At 42.5% G+C, this 24775-nt stretch overlaps 1 protein-coding gene across 1 annotated transcript in view; it reads right to left on the bottom strand.

Moving 5' to 3' along the window:
• Nucleotides 1-9939: 9939 nt before the first annotated feature.
• Nucleotides 9940-24775, bottom strand: part of LOC100671277 (anoctamin-2) — a 128131-nt gene continuing 113295 nt past the window's right edge. The window contains exons 5-7 of the mRNA XM_023548717.2: nt 15095-15246; nt 12687-12741; nt 9940-10029 (exon numbers count right to left, since the gene is read on the bottom strand). Of these exons, the coding sequence (XP_023404485.2) occupies nt 9940-10029; nt 12687-12741; nt 15095-15246 (297 nt within the window). The remainder of the gene's footprint in view (nt 10030-12686; nt 12742-15094; nt 15247-24775) is intronic.

Here is a 24775-nt window from a genome sequence, read left to right as displayed (position 1 = left end):
ATCTATATTCTTTCATCTCTGCTATAGATCCAAGGAGAGAGAGAAAGAGACCCAATCATTTGTCCTAAAACTCCCAGGAGAGGGGCAGAGAGAAGGGGAAAGCCCAGAGAACATCCCCCTCTCCTGTACCCGTAAAGAGAGGCAGTGCCTCAGCTCAAACAGAGCATGACCTACTGAGGACCCTGTCTCTGATCTCCAACCTCTCCATGGTTTTCTCTCCTCCAAATCACCACGCACTTCATACTTGCTGCTTAGAACGGCAGTCCCAAAGGGAAAAAGCTGCTTTCTCATCTGATCGAGCCAGGCCTTTTGCAACACTGTCCCTCTGCATCCATAGAGATCAGGGCAAAGAAACACAGTCTAGGTGGGCACAGACCCCAGGACTGGTACCTGAAAACACACACTCAAAATAGAAAACCGGAGGCCTGGCATTTAGATTCAGAGACGGCTCTGGTTTTCTGGACACAAAGTAACAACCAAAGCACAGAAGTTTATGGTCTGCCTCCCAAAGAGAGTCTCATTAAACCTGCGAGTGCTGCCGGGTGACAGGGACCACAGCTCCATTCCCTCCAGGCCACACTCAAAGGAAACTTTTATCCACTGGGACAGGTATTAGAGGAATGATGCTGAGCTCCTGAAAACCCATTTGGTTTTGATTCCCCCCAGAACAAGGCACAGTCTACCCGGCATTCTGCTTTCATCCCTGCACTCCAGCCGGATGCAAATCTAAACCAGAGCCCCCAGACTGTGCATTTAACAGAGACTATATTTACCCATCACCAAATTGTCTTGATGTGTGTTCAATTACTTAAATGCCTTTAATCCAAAGCCTTTTCTTCTAACAAAATATAAACCAGTTCAGCTGGATGAATGATAAACCAGATGTTTACAACACACAACATGGTCTGGCTTCGGTCAAAATAATTAAGACATCGTCTCCTGAGTGGGGAGTGGAGATGTCCAAAGCATATATTTGTTTAAATGCTCTAACACCAAAATGTCCATGAAAATGCAGCTCCATCAATCTGTAATTTTCTGTCCATGAAAAGACAACAATAACTTCCATACGAAGGGCCAGGAAAGGCGTTTGTCCTCCTCTGATATGGTCGAGGGTGCTTCGGTTTCTTTCCACGGTAAAGTGCACTTTAAAGTCGTTGAATAATGGGGTGAACTTCCAGGGCCCTGAGAGCTGGCCATTAATGATGCGACGTTGATTAAGGAGTCCTTACGGGGCTAGGCCAAGCTTCTGATCACTCACACATTTTACCACCATGCAGAACCCAAACTCACAAGTATATTCACTATCTGAACATCATTTGTAGCAAATCTCTCACTTCCAGGGGTAAGTAAGAGGGAACAGTTGAGTTGCCTGTCCTGAAGATGACAGCAGAAATCCAAAACAGTTGTTAGACAATCAAACACCAAATGCAAATCTAACCATATGTTTTCAAGGTCAGCTCCCCTGGCTTTGCCATCTTATACTAATTTTTAATAAAAAAAAAAATCAATGAATGAAGAAAAGAAAAAGGAGACAAAGATAATTCAAGAATGTCAACTGCTGATGAGAACATAAAAAGGAACTGAATGTTCCAATGTTAGAAACATTACAAATATATGAACGAATGTTAGAAAAATAACAACAACAAGGATAAACTAGGCCCTTCACAGACATGCTAGACTTGGTTATCGTTGGGTTCTTCGGAAAACCAATGGTCACATGACTTTAAAGCTCACTTTACTGTGGAAAGAAGACAGAGCACTTTGTGCCCCTGCTCATATCGTAAGTAGGTCAAAAAGCACTTGTGACAGCCCACCCTCTCTAAAATTTGAGAGTTCCTAAGAACCACTGGGTAACTTGTTTAAAAAGCAGATATTTGGTCATTGCCCCTACAGAATCTGATTGGGTAAATCAGGCATGGGACCCGGGCAGCCGTGGTTTTAACAAGTGCACCAGGTAATCTGATGCAGATGGATGTGACTACACCTGAGAAATATTGCCCATGGTTATGAGCAAGCAATTGATTTAGGAGTATAATCTTTGCTTCCAACCAATCTCACCAATAGCACTTAATCATCCCTGTTCCTATTTTCTCTTTCATTTTAACTGTCTATCCCCATCCTCTCAGAGGTCTGGCCTCTGACCCCAAGTCCTGGCCATGGCCCTGGGACCTGCTCTCTATGAACTCAGGGGATAGCTAATCCTTTCTCTGAGCCTCATTGGCACGTATGTAAAAAAAAAAAAAAAAAAACCGCATGGTTCCTTTGAATCACAAGTGTAAGAAATGTTAGAGCCACAGAGGACCTTAGAGAGCATTGTGTGACCTCACCCTCCACCTTTGTTTTATGAGGATGAAACAGATCCAGAGAGGGAAAGTGACTTGTCTGAAGTTTTACAATTTATTCATCCCAGATCTGGAACTGCTACCCACTCCTCCAGCCTTGCTGAGTGTGTGCCTGATATCTTCCATTTCCCGCTTCTAGACATACTCTTCCCACCTTCTCTGTCTGACATAAGCGGGGTCGCCTACTCTCTGGCTTCCCACTGGGTTCAGCAGGTAAGAGGGTAGAAGGAGTGTTTAGTTACCCAGTCTCCACCCTGAACTGTGCTGGCTGCTTCACTGCTCCCCTCAAGGCGGCCTCCACTACCTGACTCTGTCCTGTGTTCCAGCAACCTCTCTCTCTGTCGTGGGTCTAGGGACGGTAACAGCTCCACTGCTGCTAACTCCTGGTTACCACACTATCCCTTGCGTTCTTCTACTTCTTGCCCACACCTTTGCAAAGTGTTTCTTTATAAACATCCCTGCTTTGAACTATCCTAATTTGAGTGTCACTTGTTCCTGTTGGGACCCCAACTGATTGAAGTTGCTCCCATTATGTCTTTTTTGTACTCTTTGTTTTCCTTCCCAGTCACATGGATTGCTCCCTCTTCTCCTCAAATGTGACCTCAACATCAAAGCCTTCCCTGACCACCCTATTTAAAATACCACTCCCACCCCATCCCTCTGCATCATCCCTATTTTCTTACCTTGCTTGAGTTTTTCCTTCCAATACTTATTCCAAATGACGTACTATACATTTACTTATTTATTGGTTTATTTTCTGCTTCCTACCACTAGAATGTAAGCCCGATAAGGGCAAGGATTTGCGTTAATTTAATTCGTTACCCTATTCCCTAGTTCTAGACTATGAATGACACATTATTTGTTGTTGCTAGTTGCTGTCTAGTTGCTTCTGACTCATGCTGGCCCTATGTGTGCAGAGTAGAACTGCTCCATAGGGTTTTCAAGGCTGTGACCCTTCAGAAGCAGATACCCAAGCCTGTCTTCCAAGGTGCCTCTGAGTGGGTTCAAACTACCAACCTTTCAGCTGGTAATCAAGTACTTAACCATTTGCACCATCGAGGGACACATAATAATAAAAAAAACCCATTGCTGTCGAGTCGATTCCAACTCACAGCAACCCCGTAGAACAGAGTAGAATTGCCCCATAAGGTTTCCAAGGAGTACCTGGTGGATCTGAACTGCCAACCTTTTGGTTAGCAGCCATAGCTCTTAACCACTACGCCACCAGTGTTTCCCCCGGGACACATAATAGGTACTTAATAAACGTTGAATGAATGAATGAATATTACATTGGGAAGAGCTTAGTTCCCACCTTCTCTGGGAAGCATTCCCCAATAACTTGACTCAACTTACGGTCTGATTAATTTAAAAGAACACTGAGGAAAAGTCAAGAAACCTGGGTTCTAAATTTTGCTGTGCCACCACCAATTCATTGTAATCTTAGGCAAACCATTTAATCTCTCTATTGTGAAATTAGATTAACATCTGTTGAGCCTAATTTGCATAGTAGTTTAAAGGCTCAAATAAAATAATGAGTGTGAAAGTGCTTTGAAAAGCATAGAACTGCACACACGCAAGGGGTCATCATTATTTTTGTTACATTAATACACTATTTGACGGAGATCACTTATCTGGTTGTCTCAGCTAAAACAACAGAGAACACAAAAGAAAGAAAAGCTATCTATGAACAGCTAAAGTAGATCTCATAAAACCCACTCCCTAACTATATGTTCTTTGTCTGCAGCAGAATCCCTCAGACCCTCACTCAATGCATTTCGCTCTCTCTTTACCCAAAATTCTAGTGAGCTTGTCTTTCTGGCTCCCAAACAGCTATGCAAAACTGACAGCAAAATTCAGGAGGGGAGGTAGGTTACCACAGTCAAGAATTCAAGAAATCAGAACAGTGTAGGGCAAACAATCCCAATAATACAATTATAACCCCTGAGGAAACATATAAAATATTAGGTCCTTAATGATGATCCTGAATCATCCAGAAGAGGTTACGTATCCATCGATATATAGAATACTATGTTGGTATGTTCTATATAAGAAAATAAGGAATTGTGTAATAGACTGTAGAAATATTTCTGCACTAAAAGATGTTGCTATAGACAGTAAGAACCACATCATTGGTCATACTTCCCTTTCGCTTTGGTTCAAGGTCAAATGCGCAACCCAATTACAGCAACTTAGGGAACTTATGGTTTGAATATTTGCATTCTATTTTTTCCCCCTCTTGGTTTTGACATTCTATTTTAATTTGTGTTTTCCCTGGTTCTTATTTTTTATTATTTGTATTATGCTGTTTGATTGTTTTTCTTGTAAGCCACCTCAGAATTTTTGTGGAACAGAGCAGGGATATAAATAAATCAATACATGCAACTCATACGTATCTCAATGCTTTGCAAAAGTAAGCATTCAACCAAAATGTATTGTCTACAAAGAAAAAAGTGATAACACTAGGTAAATGAGGGCTTTTTTTTTAATTAGGAAACTTTTTTTTAATTTAAAGAATTTTTATTTTACTTTAGATAAGGTTAACAGAACAAACTAGCTTCTCATTGAGCAGTATACATATTGTTTTATGACATTGGTTAACAACCCCATGACATGTCAATACTCTCCCTTCTCAACCTTGGGATCCCTATTACTAGATTTCCTGTCCCTTCCTGCCTTCTAGTCCTTGCCCCTGGGCTGGTGTGCCCCTTTAGTCTCGTTTTGTTTAATGGGCCTGTCTAATCTTTGGATGAAGAGTGAACCTCAGGAATGACTTCATTACTGAGCTAAAAGGGTGTCCAGGGGTCATACTCTCAGGATTTCTCCAGTCTCTATCAGGCCAATAAGTCTGGTCTTTTATTTTTGAGTTAGAATTTTGTTCTACATTTTTCTCCAGCTCTTTATGGGACCCTCTTTTGTGATCTCTGTCACAGCAGTCAGTGGTGGTAGCCAGTTACCATCTAGTTGTACTGGACTCATTCTGGGGAAGGCCATGGTAGTTGTGGTTCATTAGTCCTTTGGACTAATCTTTCTCTTGTGTCTTTAGTTTTCTTCATTTTCCCTTGCCCCCAAAAGGGATGAGACCAGTGGAGTATCTCAGATGGCCACTCACAGGCTTTTAAGACTAGGGGGTATTTTTTAATTATTATTATCTTTTTTACCTTCTAATTTTTTCCTTGGATACAATGGGAAAGGGAATAAAGCTTTGTAAGTTGGTCACAAGGGTAGTAACCATACAAAAGGCAGTTATAAAGTAATTTCAAAGATAGAGGATCAAAGAAACTTTGGACAATTTCAAGCAAGTTCTGGTCCCCCTTTTTCTCTTTTTATGAGGTAACAACCTTCTAGAGGAAACTAGGCCAATTCTGGCCATTCTTGCTTCCCTTCTACATTTCTAAATCCAGCAGCAAGGGCAATAAAAGCAAAATTTACCCCATGGTTCAAAGGTCCATATTATCTTGAGTCCTCACAGTGTTAAGGATTCCTCATTCTTTTTACTCTTCTAGATAAGACAGTAAGTTGACCAAAGAGCTTAGAGAGTACCTGATTTTCCTAGGCAGAAGTCACACCACCTGAAAATTGGCTTTTAGGTTTATTCTCTGCTGAGAATGTGTCCCTTGTTACAAAACTTTAACGTCTGGGATCAACAGATTTTAAAGACCCAACCTAACTCCACCCCTAGTTAAAAGTATCCTGAAGCTAGGGAAAATAGGGCTAGAGCCAGGGAACCCTAGTTCTAGGTCCAGTTCTGTCAGTGACTCAGTGTGTGACCCTGAACCAGCTATTTATTTTCCCTGTACCCATTAGTGATTGTATATGATAATTCCTGACAGATCTACTTGCCCTGGGAACTATGAAACTAAGATAATTTATGTTGATACTTAGGAGCATACATACACATTAATTGCTACCTCCCCTGTGTTCCATTGTACTCTGTACATCTCTACCATATTATCTCAAAATTATCTGTTTGGATGTCTGTCATCATGGCTAAACTATAAGCTTCTCAAGGGTAGAAATGAGATGGAGTTCATCTTGGCATCCTTGGTTTCTATAACATTGTTTGAGATGAAGCAGGTGCTCAATGTTTTTGGAAGGACAAAAAGGGAAGAAAATTTTTTGAAAACTATGTGATTCAAAAATAACAACAAAATCCTTATGACTCTGTAAGATCAATATTATTATCCCCACTTTGCATAAAAGGAAACCGAGTTGTGGAGAAGCTAAGTCATTTTCCGTGGACACACACATTCAAGTACTCACCAGCAACTGAGGTGGACTAGCAGCTGGGCATTTTTTAACTAATTCACTAAAAAAATTGACTGAGTAGAATGTATAAGACAGACAGCTAGACGCATTGGGCATACAAAGATGATTGAGACACACCTCAAGAACTTGGGATTCTAAGCCATGGACAGAGATAATCAGCAAGGAAGAGACTGAGTTGATGGGCATTCCAAGGAGAAAGAATTAAGGAGAATATGTAGGAAAGTGATGTTTGATCTAGAGACAGGGATGGGTGAGATTAGGGGTAGGACATTCAGACAAAGAGAACAGCATGAGAGAAAAGAGGGAAGATAATGGTCACATTAATATGAGGAAAAGTAGCTGAGAGAGAGAAGTGGACATCATAATGATTTTGAGGTGCTGGTAAACATCCAAGTGGAGGTGTCCATCCAGCAGTTAGAAATGGAAATACTGGGCTGAAATTGGTAAAAAAAAAAAAAAAAAAAAGAAGAAGAAGCAGGAGTAGAAATAGATGATTGCAAGTCATCTGTAAGGACGTAACAAGAGAAAAGAGACCGAAGAAACTTGGAAAAGACAATATCTAAGCTGTGGGAGAAGGAAGAGGATCCAAAGAAAGTCTGGTTTATGAGGTAGAAAGAGAACAGTCAGAGTTTGGCAGATCAGCAACACCTTGCTGGTTATCAGCTTTCCGAAGATGGAGGTTAAATTAAGAAGGCTGTAGAAACTGTAGAAAGTTAAGGTAGAAAAGACTGAGAAGAAGTAATAAAATGTGGGAACTAAGATTTGATGCAATGAACACTAATGACTGAAGACCAGACGAGTTGTGGAATGATATCAAGGATATCATACTAAAGAAAGCAAAATGTCCTTAAAAAGACAGGAAAGAAAGAAAGACCAAAATGGATATCAGAAAAGACTCCGACACTTGCTCTTGAAAGTAGAGTAGTTGAAGCAAATGGAAGAAATGATGAAGTAAAAGAGCTGAACAGAAGATTTCAAAGGGCGAATCTAGTAGACAAACTCAGAGCAACCATTTTTCTCTTGGTTACAAGGACAGCAAGTATTGATAACAACTAATTGAAAATCTTCTTAGTGTGTTCTTACCTTTAAAAAAGAACTAAACAAAAAGAATCTTTTGACTGTAAGTCCACCTTCAGCTACTACTCTCTCTCCTCCTATCCACAGCCAAGACTCTTGGAAACATTGCCTATACCTGCAGCCTCTACTTACCCTCATTCCTAATCCCACTGCAAACCAATCTCCACTGAAGACACAGCACTCTTCAAAACTGTCCTTGACCATGTCACCAATGATATACAAGTGTTAAATCAAAGTGGCATGAGAAGATTTGTTATTATCAATACTTGACCGTCCTTATAACCAAGAGCAAAATGGCTGCTCCAAGTGAGGGCTTTAGTCCATCCTGTGGAACTAAGCCAACCCCACTGCCATCAACTCCATTCTGACTCATAGCAACCCTATAGGACAGAGCAGAACTGCACCATAGAGTTTCCAAGGAGCACCTGGTGGATTCGAACTGCCGACCTCTTGGTTAGCAGCCATAGCACTTAACCAATACGCCCAGAGGATTTGGGCTAATTGCCTCACTCACTCATGCTCTTGCCTCATCAGCGCCATGCTCCAGACAAATTACATAATATGAAAGATTTGATTTTTAAAAACTGGAGTGTTTTTTGGAATTTTATAGCAAAAGTGAATCCACCAAAACAAATATAGCCCTACATAATTACCCCTTTGAGAGATCACGGGCTCTTCTAAAAATAATGTTGTTAGGTGCGGTCGAGTCAGTTTCAACTTATGGTGACTCTATATACAACAGAACAAAACATTCCCCAGTCCTGTGCCATCCTCACAGTTGTTGTTATGCTTGAGCCCATCATTGCAGCCACTGTGTCAATCTATCTTGTTGATGGTCTTCCTCTGGTTCACTGACCCTCTACTTTACCAAGCTGGATGTTCTTCTCCAGGGACTGGTCCCTCCTGACAACATGTCCAAAGTACGTAAAATGAAGTCTCACCATTCTTGCTTCTAATGGGCATTCTGGCTATATTTCTTCCAAGGCAGACTTGTTCATTCTTCTGATAGTCCATGGTATATTCAATATTCTTTGCCAACACCATAATTCAAAGTTATCAATTCTTCTTTGGTCTTCCTTATTCATTTTACAACTTATTCATTGTTCAGGTTTCACATGAGTATGAGGCAATTGAAAATACCATGGCTTGGGTCAGACATACTTTGGTCTAAAACACTATCACTGTATAAAACCTGTTCTGCTTCCTTTCCACTACTCCTCCCTTGGTACTAAGGCAGCTAATGAACCCCACAATAAATTCTCAAATATTAGCTTTTATTATTATCATCATTGTTATTATTCTTCAGCTTGACTGCCTACTTTATTCAATAGACTTGACTCTAAATGACTTTGGAGTCTTTTCAACACTACCCTTCCCTCAGAATCCAGATATTTGTCACCACAGAGTGTGACTGAAAGACTATTTGATAGGCAGTTCCCCCAAAGGTTTCAAAAGCCGTTTTGAGTGATGGCAGCACCTTTGGTATGAGAGTTCAACCTGCCGAAGTGATTAATGTGGAAAGGACAACTGTTTGCATGGGTAAGCTCTGGCGTGGGTTTCCGAAGAAAAACCTCACACTTGTCCCTCTCCCATCGTGTATTCTTCTGCACAACCTGTAAGCATCCAGGCTGCCAGCCTTATACTGCAAGCTCTCAAATGCTGAGGTTCCTGCTTCAAAAGCAAATGCCCTTATATTTTAAAAACAAACCACAAGCCAAACAGATTCAGCCAGATATGGTGACAAGAATGCTGAACTTAGAAGAGATACATTCAGACTCTCCCATCACTCACTGTGTGGCCTCAGACAAGCCAGTCACCTTCTCTGGGTGTCAGTTCCTTCATACATAAAGTTGAAGAAAAAAAAAAAAAATTGGACTAAAGGACCTCTCAGGTGCCTTCCCTTAATAAATAAAATAAAAACCTACCATGTTTTAGGTGATGATTAAAAATTTTTGGAGATTCTGACGAGAGGTGCTGCTGAATATCAGGGTTGGGTGAAAGGTATGTAGGTAGCAGCAGGAAGTGAGAGAAAAGGCAAGAGGCCTGGGATGAAGGTGTCGAGAAGTTGCAGCAGCCTGGGAAGCAGCCCCTACCACACACATCCAGGAATGGGGTGTTCTCTGCTCTTGGAAGACAAGGCAGACTTTCTCAGCCTAAGCTAAAGCAGCCGCCACCACGTGGGGTGTTCACTTTGCTCCTTGCTGCCCACCAAGTGAGCTGTTGAAAGGACAGCCCTGGCTCCCTTGGCACTCTGTCAGCACTCTGCCCACCGATGGGGGAAGGGGTCCTTACCCATCGTGTTGTTGGCTCGGGAACAGGTTGTGCGCTTCAGAATCTCGTGCACCTAAAACGGGACGACAGCAGAGCTGTGAACGCCTTGACCACCGTGCGTCACCGCAGCCTGTGGGGCAGCGGGCGGTGGATGGACAAGGCGCCTGAATGCATTTTGAGTGAGGGGGAAGCCAAGCATGTGCCGAGCTCATGTACTGCACGTCAAATCCATTCAAACCTGAGTACTGTGAGGAAACAAAGTTTAACCCCCTCTCACACATTCCCCTCCTTCACCACACCCTGGAAAATAAATAAATAAAAGACTATAAAATGACCGCAGTTACAGGAAGGAAAACATACACCAGCCAGTCACAGACCCACGCAGCCCTCTTGAGGGCTAGGATGGAAGCACCTCGTTGGTGCAGGGAACAGTGCCTGGCTCCCACATGGGAAACCTCAAGGAAGGGGAGCCCTCCTCAACAAGGTGCTTGGGAGAGGGCTACAAGGAGAAATGCTGTCCGCACTAGCCTGGGTTCCTTCTGATGGGAGAGGCATGAGGCAGCAGGGAAAGCATAAGATGTGGAGTCAGACAAATCCGGTGCTAGCCCTGGTTCCTAGAAGAGGGGCCCTGTACAAGCTCTCTGTGGGTCTGTTTCCTTGTCTGTAACAGCACTGGCACAGAGCTGCTTTGCAGAACCAGTAATACAATGCATAAGCCAGTTTTTGTAATTGGAAATGGACTGTCCACATGTTGGTTATTGGTTTTATTATTTTTCTGTTCTTTTCTGAGTTCCAATCTTGCCTCCCCAATCACAGCATGTCCTACACTTCCTCTGAGACTCCACAGCTTGCAGCAAGCTACTGGCACAAGGTGGGCTCAGTGACTACCGCACACCTACATGCATGTGCCTGAAGAGGCCTCCAAGCCCCACTCCTCGTCTCCACCCCTGTGGGTTTTCAGGGGACTCCGGCTCTCACACGGGAAGGAGCGATGCCGAGAGCACTCCTTGCAGAGGTGATAGGGACATAGGTGGGTTAGTATAAACCTGCTGGTCAACTGGTAACCTCCTGGTGGGTCCCAAGGAGGCTTACATCCTGTGCCAGGTGGCAAGGAAGTCTGCTCTGGACAAGCAGCTGGACTGCTCAGACACCCACAAAGCACAGGGCACAGGGAGGGTGTTTACAGAGATAGGCAAGGTCCTCAGACTTTTAAAACCTCAGGGCAGAGTAAACCCCAGGACAAAACTCACAGTGTGGGGTAGGCTGGGAAAAGGGCATGAAAGGAAGGAAGAAGCTTCCAGGAGGAGAGCTGAACAAGAGATGTTACTCCATCATCATTCACACTCCCATATTGTAGCCACAGACCTGAAGGGAACGCTGAATAAATAACTTCCAGCAGAATGGGGCCCGAGAGTGTTTAGTTCTGCTTATAATACGGTGCATTAATTCAACAGCAATAATAATTAGGAACAGCATTTATATGGCATTGTATTATTTTACGGGCACTTGGCAATTATCGGTTAATCTCCACAACACTCTATAACTCTCCCACAGACATGGGACCCAAGCCACGGTGAGATTTAAATGGCTTGTAATAGCATCAACCAAGCAAATGGGAAGTTTATGCTCTTTTTTTCATAGGAAGGGAAAAGAAATCATATGCTATTTTAAACCTTCCTAAAATGCTAGGCTAAGGGACCTGGGATGTCTTTTTGTGCAACCTACAAGCAAAGAGTTAAGGCCGTGTTTTCAGTGTGCCTGGAAAATGTTCTGTAGCTTCCCTTAGTCATCTGTCCCTTGTTAATTATCCTTCTTATCCTCTCTTATCACCTTCTTGGCTTAGAAGTCCTTCTAGTTATCAAACCCTTATTCCTCCTCCTGGTGGAATGTAATTTCTTTCCTAGAAATCAATGGAAACACACTCCTGTGTTTCCCACTGAGGGCATGAGAAGTTTCTAACATTCCTTGGGCCCCTCTTTCTCTCCTCTGCCCATAGGTGGAATGACGTCTAGGATGGTAGAAAATAAACTGATCCATGAAGAGATACACCCTCCTGCTCAGGTTGGGGCCAGAGAGGCACAGGCCAGATACAGATTTTCATTAGAATCAATCATCCCACAGAATTAAAAAACTTGAAGTCATTAGTTAAGATTTTGGAGAAGAAAGGCTATGGTCATGAATTTTGACTTTCTATTGAATGGGCTGATCTTTTTTATTCCTGGATAAATTGGTAAGCTCTAGTACTCCCTGTGATATAAATGCACATGGCTCCTTTGGGGGTGAAAGAAAAAATGCATAAAGAATCCCAGGGACCCAGCAATCAACAGGACTGGTTCTAGTGCTCATTGGAACACTAACAATCTATATAAATGCTGTCAATTCATTGCTTCTCAGAGCCTCATTTTCCTCAGCTGTAAACCAATGGAGGTTACCTGTTGGGTTTAAAGTCCCCACCAGCTCTGACATTCCCTGTTTTTGTGATTCTAAGAAGGGCTTTAATGGGGAACCCATAAAGAGAAGACACTCTCCTCCAGCCCTGAGCGAAGGCTGATTGTTTGCTGTTTCTTTTGCTACCGGGGTCGGGCAGCTCTTGGATACATCTCTCAGTTGCTAGGCAACTGTAAACAAATAGTGATGGGAGGTAGCAAGGAGGGCCAGGAGAATGCCTTGCCAAACTGGGTGCTCAGCTTCCCCCCCCCCCGCGCCAGCCCCCCACACCTGTTTACTTACAATGCGGCTACGGGTGGCATTATCAAAGAAAGTGTCCTTATCCTGGATGTTGTACCTGGAGACACCAAGAAAGCAGATGGTAAACTCCTTTCATTACCCCTGTCCCGAGACACCTATCACCCCATGCCCATATCAAACCAAGAATCCTTCTATCTGGAGCCCAAAAGACCATGAAAGAGTGCTTCCGTGACACCAAAAATCTGTGCCTTAGAGTTCACTATAGTGGTGAAGAAGGTCTAGAGCTCTTTTGAAGAATCCTATTTCAGGATGGAACAATCTCAGAAGGCAATTAGATATTCAGTTGTCTATGGAAGCACAAAGACTTTTAAACTTTTTGGGAAAATTTGGGATGAGGAGATTTAAAAAAGAAAAAATGGAATGGCTAATGTCCTCTGAGTTTCATCCAATTTTTAGTTTCATGAGAACTTATTCATTATACTTTAGGGAGAATGCCTCAGCAAAATCTTGTACTAACCACCAAACTAAGAATGAAAGAAGGTGAAGCCTCAACATGGCAAATATGATTATTCCTACCCCTAGTTCCTGGGGAAAACTTCTACCTACTGGATCTAGACTTCTATTTAAAAACCACAGCAGAAAAATGGTAATACCCAATGCTGGTAAAGTTCTGGTGAATCCCACACAAACACCACTGGTGATTGTATAAATTGGTACCGTACAACCTTTCTGAAAGCAACATAGCAAGATGTATAAGATATACACACATTCACAATGATTATACTCTTTGATCCAATAATTGTGACAATTTGCCACATAAATTTATCATTGAGAATAAATAACAAAAGGAAAAGTTATATAAATACAAATGTTCATTACGAAGTCATTTGTAATAAAGTTTATAGAGATACACTGCATTTCCAAAATCTGTGATAGGTTAACATGCAACTCTTGTTAATTATAATTATGAAAACTTCATAGACATACAGAAAAATATCTTACTAGTATGTTAAGTTTTAAAAATGAAAGTATGCACAAAAAAATATGTCTATGCATAGACAAAGACAGGAAAAACAAAAAGTCAGGGTGTTGGGAATATGAATTTTTTTTCAAATTTTATTTAATGTTGTCACACCAATTAGATACCATACTCCTAATTATGCAAGACCCACGTACACTCTAAACCTCATACATTGATCTTTCACTTAAAAAAAAAAAAACACTCTTGCAGAATGTTTACTGTGCCTAGGTCACTGTGCTGGAGGGTACACAGATGAATAAAACGTGCTCCCAGCTCCCCAGGAGCCACCAGTCACAAGGGTATGCGTGTCTGCAAGTTAACTAATGCAAAGTAGAATATGGTAATGTGAAGGTCATTATTATGACCAGGCAGAGGATGGAGAGCATACTTTTGGTTGGAAAGAATGAAAGATTCTTCCGAAAGAAGGTGCTTGCGAGCTGGACCTGAAGGACAGCAGAAGCTACGTGGCGGCAGCTCAGATACCAGCACTGGCATGAACGAAGGCAGGGAAGGGAAGAAGCACAGGGTGGCAGAAAGGACAGCAACCCAGAGGTTAACATGTCAGACCCAGGACCCTGGTTTCCTCTCAGTAACAGAGAGATAGTTACATCTGGCTGGCCACCTCACAAGGTCTGAGGGTGTAAAGATTCAATGAGGGACTACAGGCTAAAGGAGCAGCATATATATACATGTGTATACAGAGTTACTATCTAACCTGGTAAAGATAGATAGCAGATATTCTCAAATAAACAGCAGAAATGCTACCCCATGAATGCCATCTACCAAAGGAACATATCCTTATATCTTCTCTGCCTTTCCATGTCCCATACTTTCCCTGTCTCTCTCAATTCTCTTATCACTCCTGTTAGTTACTTATTTTCTCATTAGGTCCTAAAGCAGAATTACATAATGCTCAGTCTCGCATCTCCTAAACTCCCTGCCATGGCTCCCTTGTTGAAATGTTTCCCAAATGGCCATTCCTTGTAAAGAGCTTGTATTCCCTCTCCCATTGGAACAAAGGGATGGCAGGGTCAGCAGCTGAGAATACAGAAACACAAAAACTTCATCCACTTTTATCGCACCATGTTGGAGCCCTATTAGACTGGAAACTGGGCTGAATGTTATCCCTACAGGGGATTTTCTTACAGAGTACTAAATTTTATGGCTGGCTGCTCCCTGATTCTCCATCCACCATGCAAAATGGTTAAATTACCGGTTTTCCCATAAGCTACTGAATAAATGTCCAAAGGGGAAGGGAAATCACAAAGCAGACACAGGGAACATTTCGTCATAAGAACATGTTTCGTCTTCCCTCTCCCAGGCATCCGGACACCCACTTGTGAGACCCAGGGCTGAGGTGCCAGATGGTTCTTGCATTGTTTCTCCATATCCTCTCCCCCATCCCAACCCCAGCAGCTTCAGTACTCACAGGTACATTTTCTCCCTGGAGAATGGATAGGAGAGGTTTTTCATCCTGTTGTTGCTGTGCTCTGGGACTCTGGGCTGCAGGGGTGAGCTCAGCTTCTGCAGAATCTCATTGAACTTCTTTGCAATGCTGCCATCTGCTTTGATCTCATACATCTATGAAAGGCAAAGCCACAGGTCTGACAAGGAGGCCACACTCAACGCTCAGAGAAAAATGACTTCCCAACCCAAGCTGTAAGGGGCACAGAGTCTCTGGAAGGGGACACTCCGGAGAGAGGAGAAGATCTGAAGAAACAAGAAGTAGGAGTCTTCCCTTTCCCCCATTGTTTTCACGAAGAGATGGGCCGTGAACCCTCTCTCAATTATATGTGCTAATGGATGTGACCAGTGAAGAGAAACAAGCAAGGAATCCAAACTTTCCATATGGCTTTGTTATATCATCTTAAGAGAAGCTATGTGCCAGTTACTATGCCAAGAGCTTTACACATATTAGCTCTAATGCTCACAGCAACACAGCTGGGCAGGTAATACCATGACTGTGTTATGAGAAATTTAAGGCCGAGAAAGGTGAACTGGGCCAACAGAGGTCGTACAGAGAGCAACTGGGTAGCAAAGGCTAGATTTAACTCATGTCAACCTAATCCAAAGACTGTAATTTACAACTCAACCATGCTCTATGTACATCCAGTATCACTTTCCTGGAGTGTTTCTCTTAGGAAATATCTGTGTTTTAATGAGTTTTCCTTCAAAATATTAAATATTTAATGAGTATCTATCTGCCTTAGGGAAGGAGTCCCTGGATGGTACAAACTGTTAACGCGCTTGGCGGCTGTCTTTGTTATGATGAGATATAAAAGAGATTAACAAGCAAGTGAAGAGAGATGCCAAGCCACATGAATATTGCCCAGGAGCAGAAGCTGAAGAGACAGGACCTTCCTCCAAAGCCAACAAAGAGAAAGCCTTCCTCTAGAGCCGGCACCCTGAATTCAGATTTTTAGCCTTCTAAACTGAGAGAAAATAAATTTGTTTGTTAAAGCCACCCACTTGTGTTATTTCTGTTATAGCAGCACTAGATAACTAGGACAGCTGCTAACCAAAAGGCTGAAGGTTTGAGTCCACTCAGAGGTGCAAGTCCACCCAGAGGTGTGTAAGAAAAATGGCCTGGTGACCTACTTCCATAATTTCAGCCATCGAAAACCTTGTGGAGCTCAGTTCTATTCTAACACATGTAGGGTCACCATGAGTTAAAACCAACTTAACAGCAACTGGTAGTGGCGCTGCCTTGGGTAAGGCCTGCAGCTGGGACCGAGACAGTAATTAACACTTATTGACGCATGAAGTTATACTTCATAATAGCAAAGTCGTGTGGATTAAAGAAGGGCGCAAACTTTTTGACACAAATTCTCCTCTCAAGTCGTGCCATCTGTCCCTCCCGTTGAGTGTGGGTGAGCTTGAACAGTATAGTACAGTGGAAGTGACACTGTGCCAGTTCCAGGCCTAGCCTTGAAGAGGATGGACATAGCTACTGCTTTGGTCTCTTGCAGCCCTGAACTGCTCTGTAGAAGAAGCCCACGGAGAGCTCCGGAGACCACTCAGAGAGGGAAAGGAGCTTAGCTGAGCCCACCAGCCTTCCAGCTGCCTGCCAGTTGTCAGTCCTGGAGTGAAGGCTCCTTAGACCTTCCTGACCAGCCCAGATACAAGCTAAATATCACCAAGAGATTCCAGTCAACGCCACGTAGAGCAGAAAAATCACCCAGCCCAGCTCTGCTCAAATTCCTGAGCGATAAATCATGAGACATAATAAAATGATTATTGTTTTAAGCTACTAAGTTTGGGGCAATATGTCATGCTGCAAAAGATAACCAGAACAAGAGCCAACATCCAGATCTCCTGACTCAAAAGCCTGCTTTTGTCTCTGTCGTGATATCTGCAAGTTGCTTAAATCTAGAAGGGCAATAAGGCATGTGCAGAAATACTAATAAAGCAGACTGAGATAAATGCTACAAAAGGTATACAAAGTGCTCTGAGAGTTCAGAGAAAGAAGACAGCTCATCCAGTTGCAGAATAAGAACAAAGTTTCATGGAAGAAGTAGCAGGTCAGCTGAACTTTAAAATAAAGGTAACCTTTTGTTGTTGTCACTTTGTTCTTTAATAAAATAAGTAGGAGGAAAAAAATAATTACCTCCCCAAAATAATAACTGAAGCATAACCAACTTCTTTCTTCTAATCTTTTTCCTACGCATGTTAATTTAATTTTTAATTACAAAACTAACACAATTCTAGTTAACTATCAAATGAAAACCGGGTAAGTGTATTAACTGAATTAAGAACTTCTTCCTACTTTCAACCCAATCCCACTCTCCTCTCCAGAGGAAACCTCTAGTAACAATTTAGAGTGTATCTTATCCCAGCTCTTGCCATACTATATAAGGCAATCACTTTTTAAACGTATGTGTGATTTTGTTCTATAATTTGCTTCTTTCCCTTAGCAATATATCATAGCTATCCTTCCAGGTCAGTTCATATACAGCAACTTTAATGGATGCCTAGTATTTAGACATGGATTCTAATTTGTTTAGCCCTTTCCCTAGAGATGGGCATTTATTTTGTTTTCTACACATGCTTTATTTTGTTTTGAACATACTATATATACAATTTTGTATGCCACTTTTTTCTCTTAACATTGTTTCATAAATATTTTTATGAATAAGGCTTCAGCAGATACCAACAGAAATCTCAGGCAAACAAAAACGTAGAGAAGTTCAGGCTGAGTTTAAGGAAGGTTAAGTGGTTTGGTTTCTTCGGAGCACGGAGTTCTAATGCGGGGCAGGGGATAGTGACAGGGATGGCAGAAAGGCAGACTAAGACCAGGCATGGAGATCCTGCCGCACGCAGAATGGGAAGTCAGGGAACAGTCTGGACAGTGACAAAACCAAAGCTGTGAATCAAGAAGATAATTGAGTGAGGTTGGGTAAGAAGAAGAAGAATGCGCTAGCTTTCTGAAACAAGGGGATCATTCTTTCGAGCAGAATATACATTTATTAAGCATTTACTATGTGCCTGGATCTGGGTATATATCAGTGCTAATCTTAAGGATATACTGCACATTCCATAAGTCTTCCTACAGCTTCCTTTAGAAAAGGTTTGTTTTTTTCCCCCCAAAGTATTAGTAATGGCTATGCAAAAGTACCTAATTTTCTTGACTGCTTATTCTTTTTTTTAATATATATATTATTAATATTTCTTTTTATTTTGCATTAGTTGAAAGTTTACAGCTCAAGTTAATGTCTCATTCAAAAATTTATATACATATTGTTTTGTGACAGTTGCAATCCCCACAATGTGACAGCACGCTCCCCCTTTCCACTCCATGCTCCCTGTGTCTATTCTACCAGTTCCTGCCCCTTCCTGCTTTCTCATCCTGCTTTTGAACAGGAGCTGCCCTTTTGGTCTCCTATATTTGATTGAACTAAGCAGCACACTCCTCTTGTGTGTTATTTTTTGTCTTATAGTCCTGTCTAACCTTTGTCTGAAGAGTGGGCTTCAGGAATGGTTTTGGTTCTGGGTTAACAGTGTGTCCGGGGGCCATAGTTTCAGGGGTTTCTCCAATCTCTGCCTACTTGATTCTTCCATATTTAACAAGTTAGGATATTTACATCCAGGATAATCCATTCTTCTCCCCAAAGCTCTGATATTTTCAGTAACCTCAAAGACTATGAATTCAATCTAGGCATGGTTCTTAATACAATACGGACACTGTTGTGAATATACCAGCTATATCATTTTTGGGAACAGTGATTGAATTTGAATACAGATATGATATTTAAAGATAATGAGGACTTATTTTCCATTTTATTGGGTATGAAAATGGTATTCAGGATTTTCCAGAAAATGTTCTTAATTTTAGAAAAGTGTATGAAAATATTAGGGATAAAATGGCATATTGTCCTCTTTACTATAGTTTAACACATTTAAGCAAAAACCAGACAAATGAAATATGGCAAAATGTTAACAACGATCAAATCTGGCTAATGGTTATACGGGTGTTGGTTATACTGTTCTCTCTAATTTTCTCTATGTTGGGGAACAAACAAAAGAAAATTTAAAAATTAAAAAAAAAAAGGATATGCTGCAGAATCAAGAGGAGTTAAGTATCTCAGCCAAGATCATACAGAGTATAGACTCAGCTAATGATTGTTGGTATTTGAACCCTTGGGCAAAGCCAGTGGTGTTTTTGACTGCTTTGTTCTATTGTTTCGTTTGCTAAGACATGCATTCTCCTGGGAAAAAACAATGTGCAAACTTACAATATTGCCTGTATTATCAAAAGGCTCTTCACCATTCTCTTTCACACACATCAGTCACTGCAATGCAGAGTTTACCCCTCAGGCATCTCAGGGCCTGGAGGGCCTGGGGTAGAAAGGTGACCCTTCACACTGCCCCAGTAGCCATGTCTCATAGGTCATCTAGTTCAGGCTTTGACCAGGCACATGCCCTGCATCCGTAACCGTGTGTCTTTGAACACACATGTGCGTGGCAATTAAAGCTTCGGAGTAGGAGGGAAGCTGATGGATCCTGTCCTCCAGATGCCTTGGAATGGCAGAGTTGGAAAAACCAAAGGTACTTCTTCTTTGTCCACTCCTCTCCATCTGCACTTCTGGCACTCTCATCTAGGGAACCTTCAACTTCAATAATAACTGGTCTCCCCTCATCTTCTCTTACCTAGGGTTGCCAGATTTAACAAAAATATAGGGTGTCCAGTTAAATTTGAATTTCAGATAAACAACTAACAATTTGTTTAATATAATTATGTCCCATGCACTATTTGGGACACACTTAAACTAAGAAATTATACTTATACTAAATAGTAAATAATTTTTAGTATAAATATGTCCCACACAATATTTGGGACATGTTTATACTAAAAAATTATTCACTGTTTATCTGATATTCAAATTTAACTGGGCATCCTGTACTTTATCTAGCAACCCTACACTTTTTAAATTTAATTTTCTAATTAAATAATTTAATTTTTTAATTATATTTTTTTAATAGATAGGTAGGAAAATCCCTGCCATTTCAACAATCTTCACACGTACAGTTCAGTGACAGCACATACATTCATCATGGGCAACTCTACTCTTGCTTACCTCCAATTCAGTCTCCGCACTGGAGCCAGAGGGATGTTTCTGGAACAAATATCTACTAGAAAGCCTTACCCACTGTTCTTATGATAAAGACCAAGATTCTTAACACAGGCCATGAGACCCTGCAGAAGCGTCCACATTTATCTTGTCTCACAGCCCCTTGCTAACAGTATCCAGCCACTGACCCTTTGTCAATTCTTTCAACATGCTGCACTCTCTACACTCTTCATCTCCTCCTTCCCTTTTCACCAACTTCTCTTCACACTTGAGGTCTCACTCCATTGCCACTTTCCTGGGGGAAGTCTTTTCTGGCTTCCAGACAAGGTCAAGTCCCTCCTTCACAGTATTTCATGGCCTCACAGTTCTATCCTTCATAGCATGTATCACAGTTATAAGTTGACATTTATTTGGGCAATTATTTAATTAATGGTTGGCTGCCCCTTTAGCCCATAATTTCCTTGAAGGTAGGATAATGTTCAAAATATTCCAAATGAATAATAAATCTCTGGGAAACCAGCACTGATGGGAGCAGTTGCTGCCACTGGAGGAGCCCAGACTGAGATCAGAACAGTTATAACAGGATTTGGTGGACAGAAAACAGAAGGGGGAATGAAGTCAAAAGTCTAAAGGCCCTGTCTGGCTGGAAGTCTTCCTCTCCTGACCCTCACCCTGGTGAGGGCCAGCAACGCCTGTATTCAGTAGGTGCAAATTTATAACCGTGCAATTATCTCAGGGCCTTGTTCTGGCAGAAAACCTTCAGGCAGCTCCTGAGTCCCATCTTGGCAAAGGATCTGGTAGGATTCACTTAGAGAATGGGTTAAAAGGAGTAGGCTCTCACGGTATGTCTCTAGAGGGACAAGGAATGGGGCTGGGGTAAATTTTGACTGTTTGTTGACAGGAGATGCTCCAAATCACTGAAAGTAATCTCCGTCAGCTGCCTCCAGGAAAAATGCAAAAGCTATAGAAGACCAGAGTCCCACCAGAAACCTCATGGTAACACCCAGCTCCACAGCCCTAAACAAGACCCTACAACGAAGATCCTTAGGTTGAAACACTATAGACTTAAGCTGGAAAGAGATTTCCCATGAAGAGCCCCAGGCTTCAGGGACTCTATGGGGGATGGGGGCAGACATGAATACACAAAAAAATACCTGTGGGTGGGCCTGTGGTGTCATACCATGGACACTAGGCTTAGAAGAAAAAGAAGGTAAGGAGGATCTGCTACTTACCTCCATGCCTTTGTACATGCTATACCTGCTTCTGAAATCTCACCCTCCTTTTTCACCTGGAGTACTAGGCTCAAATACCAACTTTCCTTGTCCATTCCCTTCCTGCGATGCTTCCTGGGTGCCCTGTGGATGAATATCTGTGTCATAAAATTTATCATACTCTTCTCTAATTCTTGGTATACGTATCTGTTTCCCCACCAGACTGTGGACTTCTGGGGAGCAGGAACCATGTCCTGTTCACCTCTATAGCTACGGGGCCTAGCACGCAGGAGGAACACAATAATGTTTACTGAATCAATGGCCCTAGTCCTTGCTGACACGAACACATTTTGTGACCTTGAGGGACAAATCACCACCCCTCTCAGACTGTTCGTTGCAAAAGATGGGGAACCACTACTTCCCATTATGATGAAAGAACAGGAACCAGATTTACTCTTCCACCTGAAACAACAAAGCACCCAAAGAGAATACCTGAAACGATGGTTTTCAAGCCAGTGATCCCTGAGGGACTAAGTCCTGCAGTTGCCCCAGCTCACTGCCTCAAGAGAGGTTCCAACCCACAGTACAGGAAGGAGGAAGGGGGAGCCTGGTATACTCCCTGAGTCAAGGAGACAGAGCTCAAAGTCTGGGGAGATCAAAGGACAGACTATCTGAGAGGAGAGAAAGAGATGAACACAACCCCAGAGATCTGCAGAAGGTACCCCCTGAGTATTTAGCAATTGTGTGTGAAGAAACTACCAGAAACTAGAGAAAGAACCATTTGAAAGGATTGGAAATAGCACCGATTCCCACCAGTGAGACTGGAAAATCACATAATTCACAGGGCATTAGATAGAGTACTCTAGAAGGCCTTGATTAGTAGTGGGAGATAATTAACCTTAGACTGAATACTGTTCCAGATCCACCTAACAAACCATAAACGACTCAATAGCTTTTAAGGTATTTCCAAGTGTAACATTCTATGGCTTTAAACGTTTAATGAGAAAAAAGCATTTGCTCACGGCACAAATATTTCTAGGCACCTTCTAAGATCCCAGATCCTGAGCTTGGTGGTCCATTGTGCCAAGTCCTGGAGAAGTACAAAGATGACCCCTACCCTTACAGGATGCTTTACAGTGTATCCAGCACTTCCACGGGCATCATTTCATCCGGAGTCCACGTGGGCCTACCAGATAGTGTTGTTGTTGTTGTTGTTGTTGTTGTTAGCTGCCGTGGAGTTAGCTCCTGACTCATGGTGACTCATTGCACAATGGGATCAGGCCATTGTGATCTATAGGATTTTCATTGGCTGATTTTCAGAAACAGGTCACCAGGCCTTTCTTTCTAGTCTCTCTTAGTCTGGAAGCTCCACTGAAACCTGTTCAGTATGACAGCAACACACAACCCTCCACTGACAGACAGGTGGTGCCTAGCTGGGAATTGAACCCTGGTTTCCTGCATGGAAGGCAAGAATTCTACCACTGAGCCACCACTGTCCTGGTAATATTAGCTTTTTTATTTTACAGAGGAGAAAACTGAGACTTTGAGAGGTGAGGGAATTTCTTGAGTCCGTAGTAAAACCAAACCTGGAACCCAGGTTTCCTGACTCCTCACCCAGGGTGCGATCCTTGGAGGGGCTCTACCATCTGCCCCTTGGAAGGGAGTAGGCTAGAGCTCCCCTTTCAGCCCCCATCAACACCCAGCAGCCTGGGTTCCCTGGCATTCAGCAGGATCCAGGAAGGCACCCCATCTTCTTTATTATTACTAATATAATCACCAATGGCATCGTTCATGCTGTTATTCTTGGACATCAGAGAATTAGGAACATCCCTAGAAATGGTGAGACACATGTTAGCCAGCTGGTCCCCATTATGCCCTCCCTGGGTACACGATATGCCTTTCATGTGCTTAAAATCATAAATAATTTTTAAAGAATGCTGCTCTTACTTTTTATTCCAGGGCTTAAATGTGGTTCTCATAAAGGCTTACTTGGCCTCGTTGTCACAGTCTAAGGGGCTTATTGAGATTCCTTCTTTTCATACTTCTTTTTCCCCTTTTGTCTCCCTCAGTCTCTCCCCTTCAGAGGGGCACAGCAGTGTGGTCTGAGGACGGATTTGTTTCCTTCCTGTATTGAAATCATGTGCCTTCCTGGGGAGCAGGCAACAAAGGCAAGAGTGATATCTAACATGGACAGCATATGTATGACTGTCCCCATTTTACAGATACAGAAAAGGAGGCACAGAAAATTTTACTAACATGTTTATAAGATTATAAAAAATATAATCTTGATTATCCATGAGTCATTCATCGGCCGTGACCTAAGAGGACCTATCCCAGCAGCTGGCAAGAAAGGCCAGCCAAGGAGAGTCGGTCTAGGCTTAGAGCTGGAGCACAGGCCCCAGCTATGAGCCTGAGTCCCTGGTTACACCCCAGAGCTAAGCAGAAACTAATTCAGATTACTCGCCTGTTTTAATTTATTCATACTTTTCTCTGCTCCTTCTGCAGTCACTGTGGATAACCGAAGTTCAGCTGTTATTATTTATGGCATCTCATTCATCTTGAGATAGGGCTGGACTGAGGATTAGCATCACGCCCTTCTTTTGTTATTGTCGTTAGCTGCTGTTGAGTCAGACCCTGACTCATGGCAACCCTGTGCACAATGATCTGTTATAGATCTGACCATTGTGATCCATACAGTTTTAATGTGGACATTAAAACATTTTCAGAAATAGATTGCCAGGCCTTCACACCCTGCTACTAATTGCCATTAGGTGGATTCCAACTCATGGCAACCCCGTGTGTTGCAGAGTAGAACTGTGCCCCATAGGGTTTTCAAGGCTATAACATTTTGGAAGCAGATCCCCAGACTTGTCTTCCAAGGTACCTCTGGGTGAGTTCGAACCGCCAACCTTTCAGCTAGTAGTCCAGCACTTAACCCCAACCAGGGACCCCTCACACCCTTCTAGTCACCTTTAATTTCAAAAGGCTCAGATACACAGAGAAGTCTAACAATGTGCAAAGTGGCACCACCAGTCAATAGCTGGGCAAGGGTGGAAGCCTCTGGAGCTAGAGAAGTGATGAGGAAGAGAAGCTAAAGACGCAGTTGAATCCATCCCACTGTTCTCATTCCCAGCTGGGATGGCCCCCAGGAGGGGCCTGAGAGAGCAGAGAGGGACACACGCACCATTTGCATTGAGCCAGGACCTGAGGGGTTCTATGCTGCTGCACATTTATCCTCACCCCTGCCCATAAGCACATTTACCCTTGAGTGTCAAGCCATTTACCAATGGAACCGAAAACATCCCTGGGGGTTGCTAAGATCTACTGCAA

This window comes from Loxodonta africana, chromosome 4 (assembly GCF_030014295.1).
Source record: "Loxodonta africana isolate mLoxAfr1 chromosome 4, mLoxAfr1.hap2, whole genome shotgun sequence".
Taxonomy (NCBI): domain Eukaryota; kingdom Metazoa; phylum Chordata; class Mammalia; order Proboscidea; family Elephantidae; genus Loxodonta; species Loxodonta africana.
The sequence above is the reverse complement of the archived record's forward strand: the minus strand, read 5'-3'. Positions and strand labels throughout refer to the sequence as shown.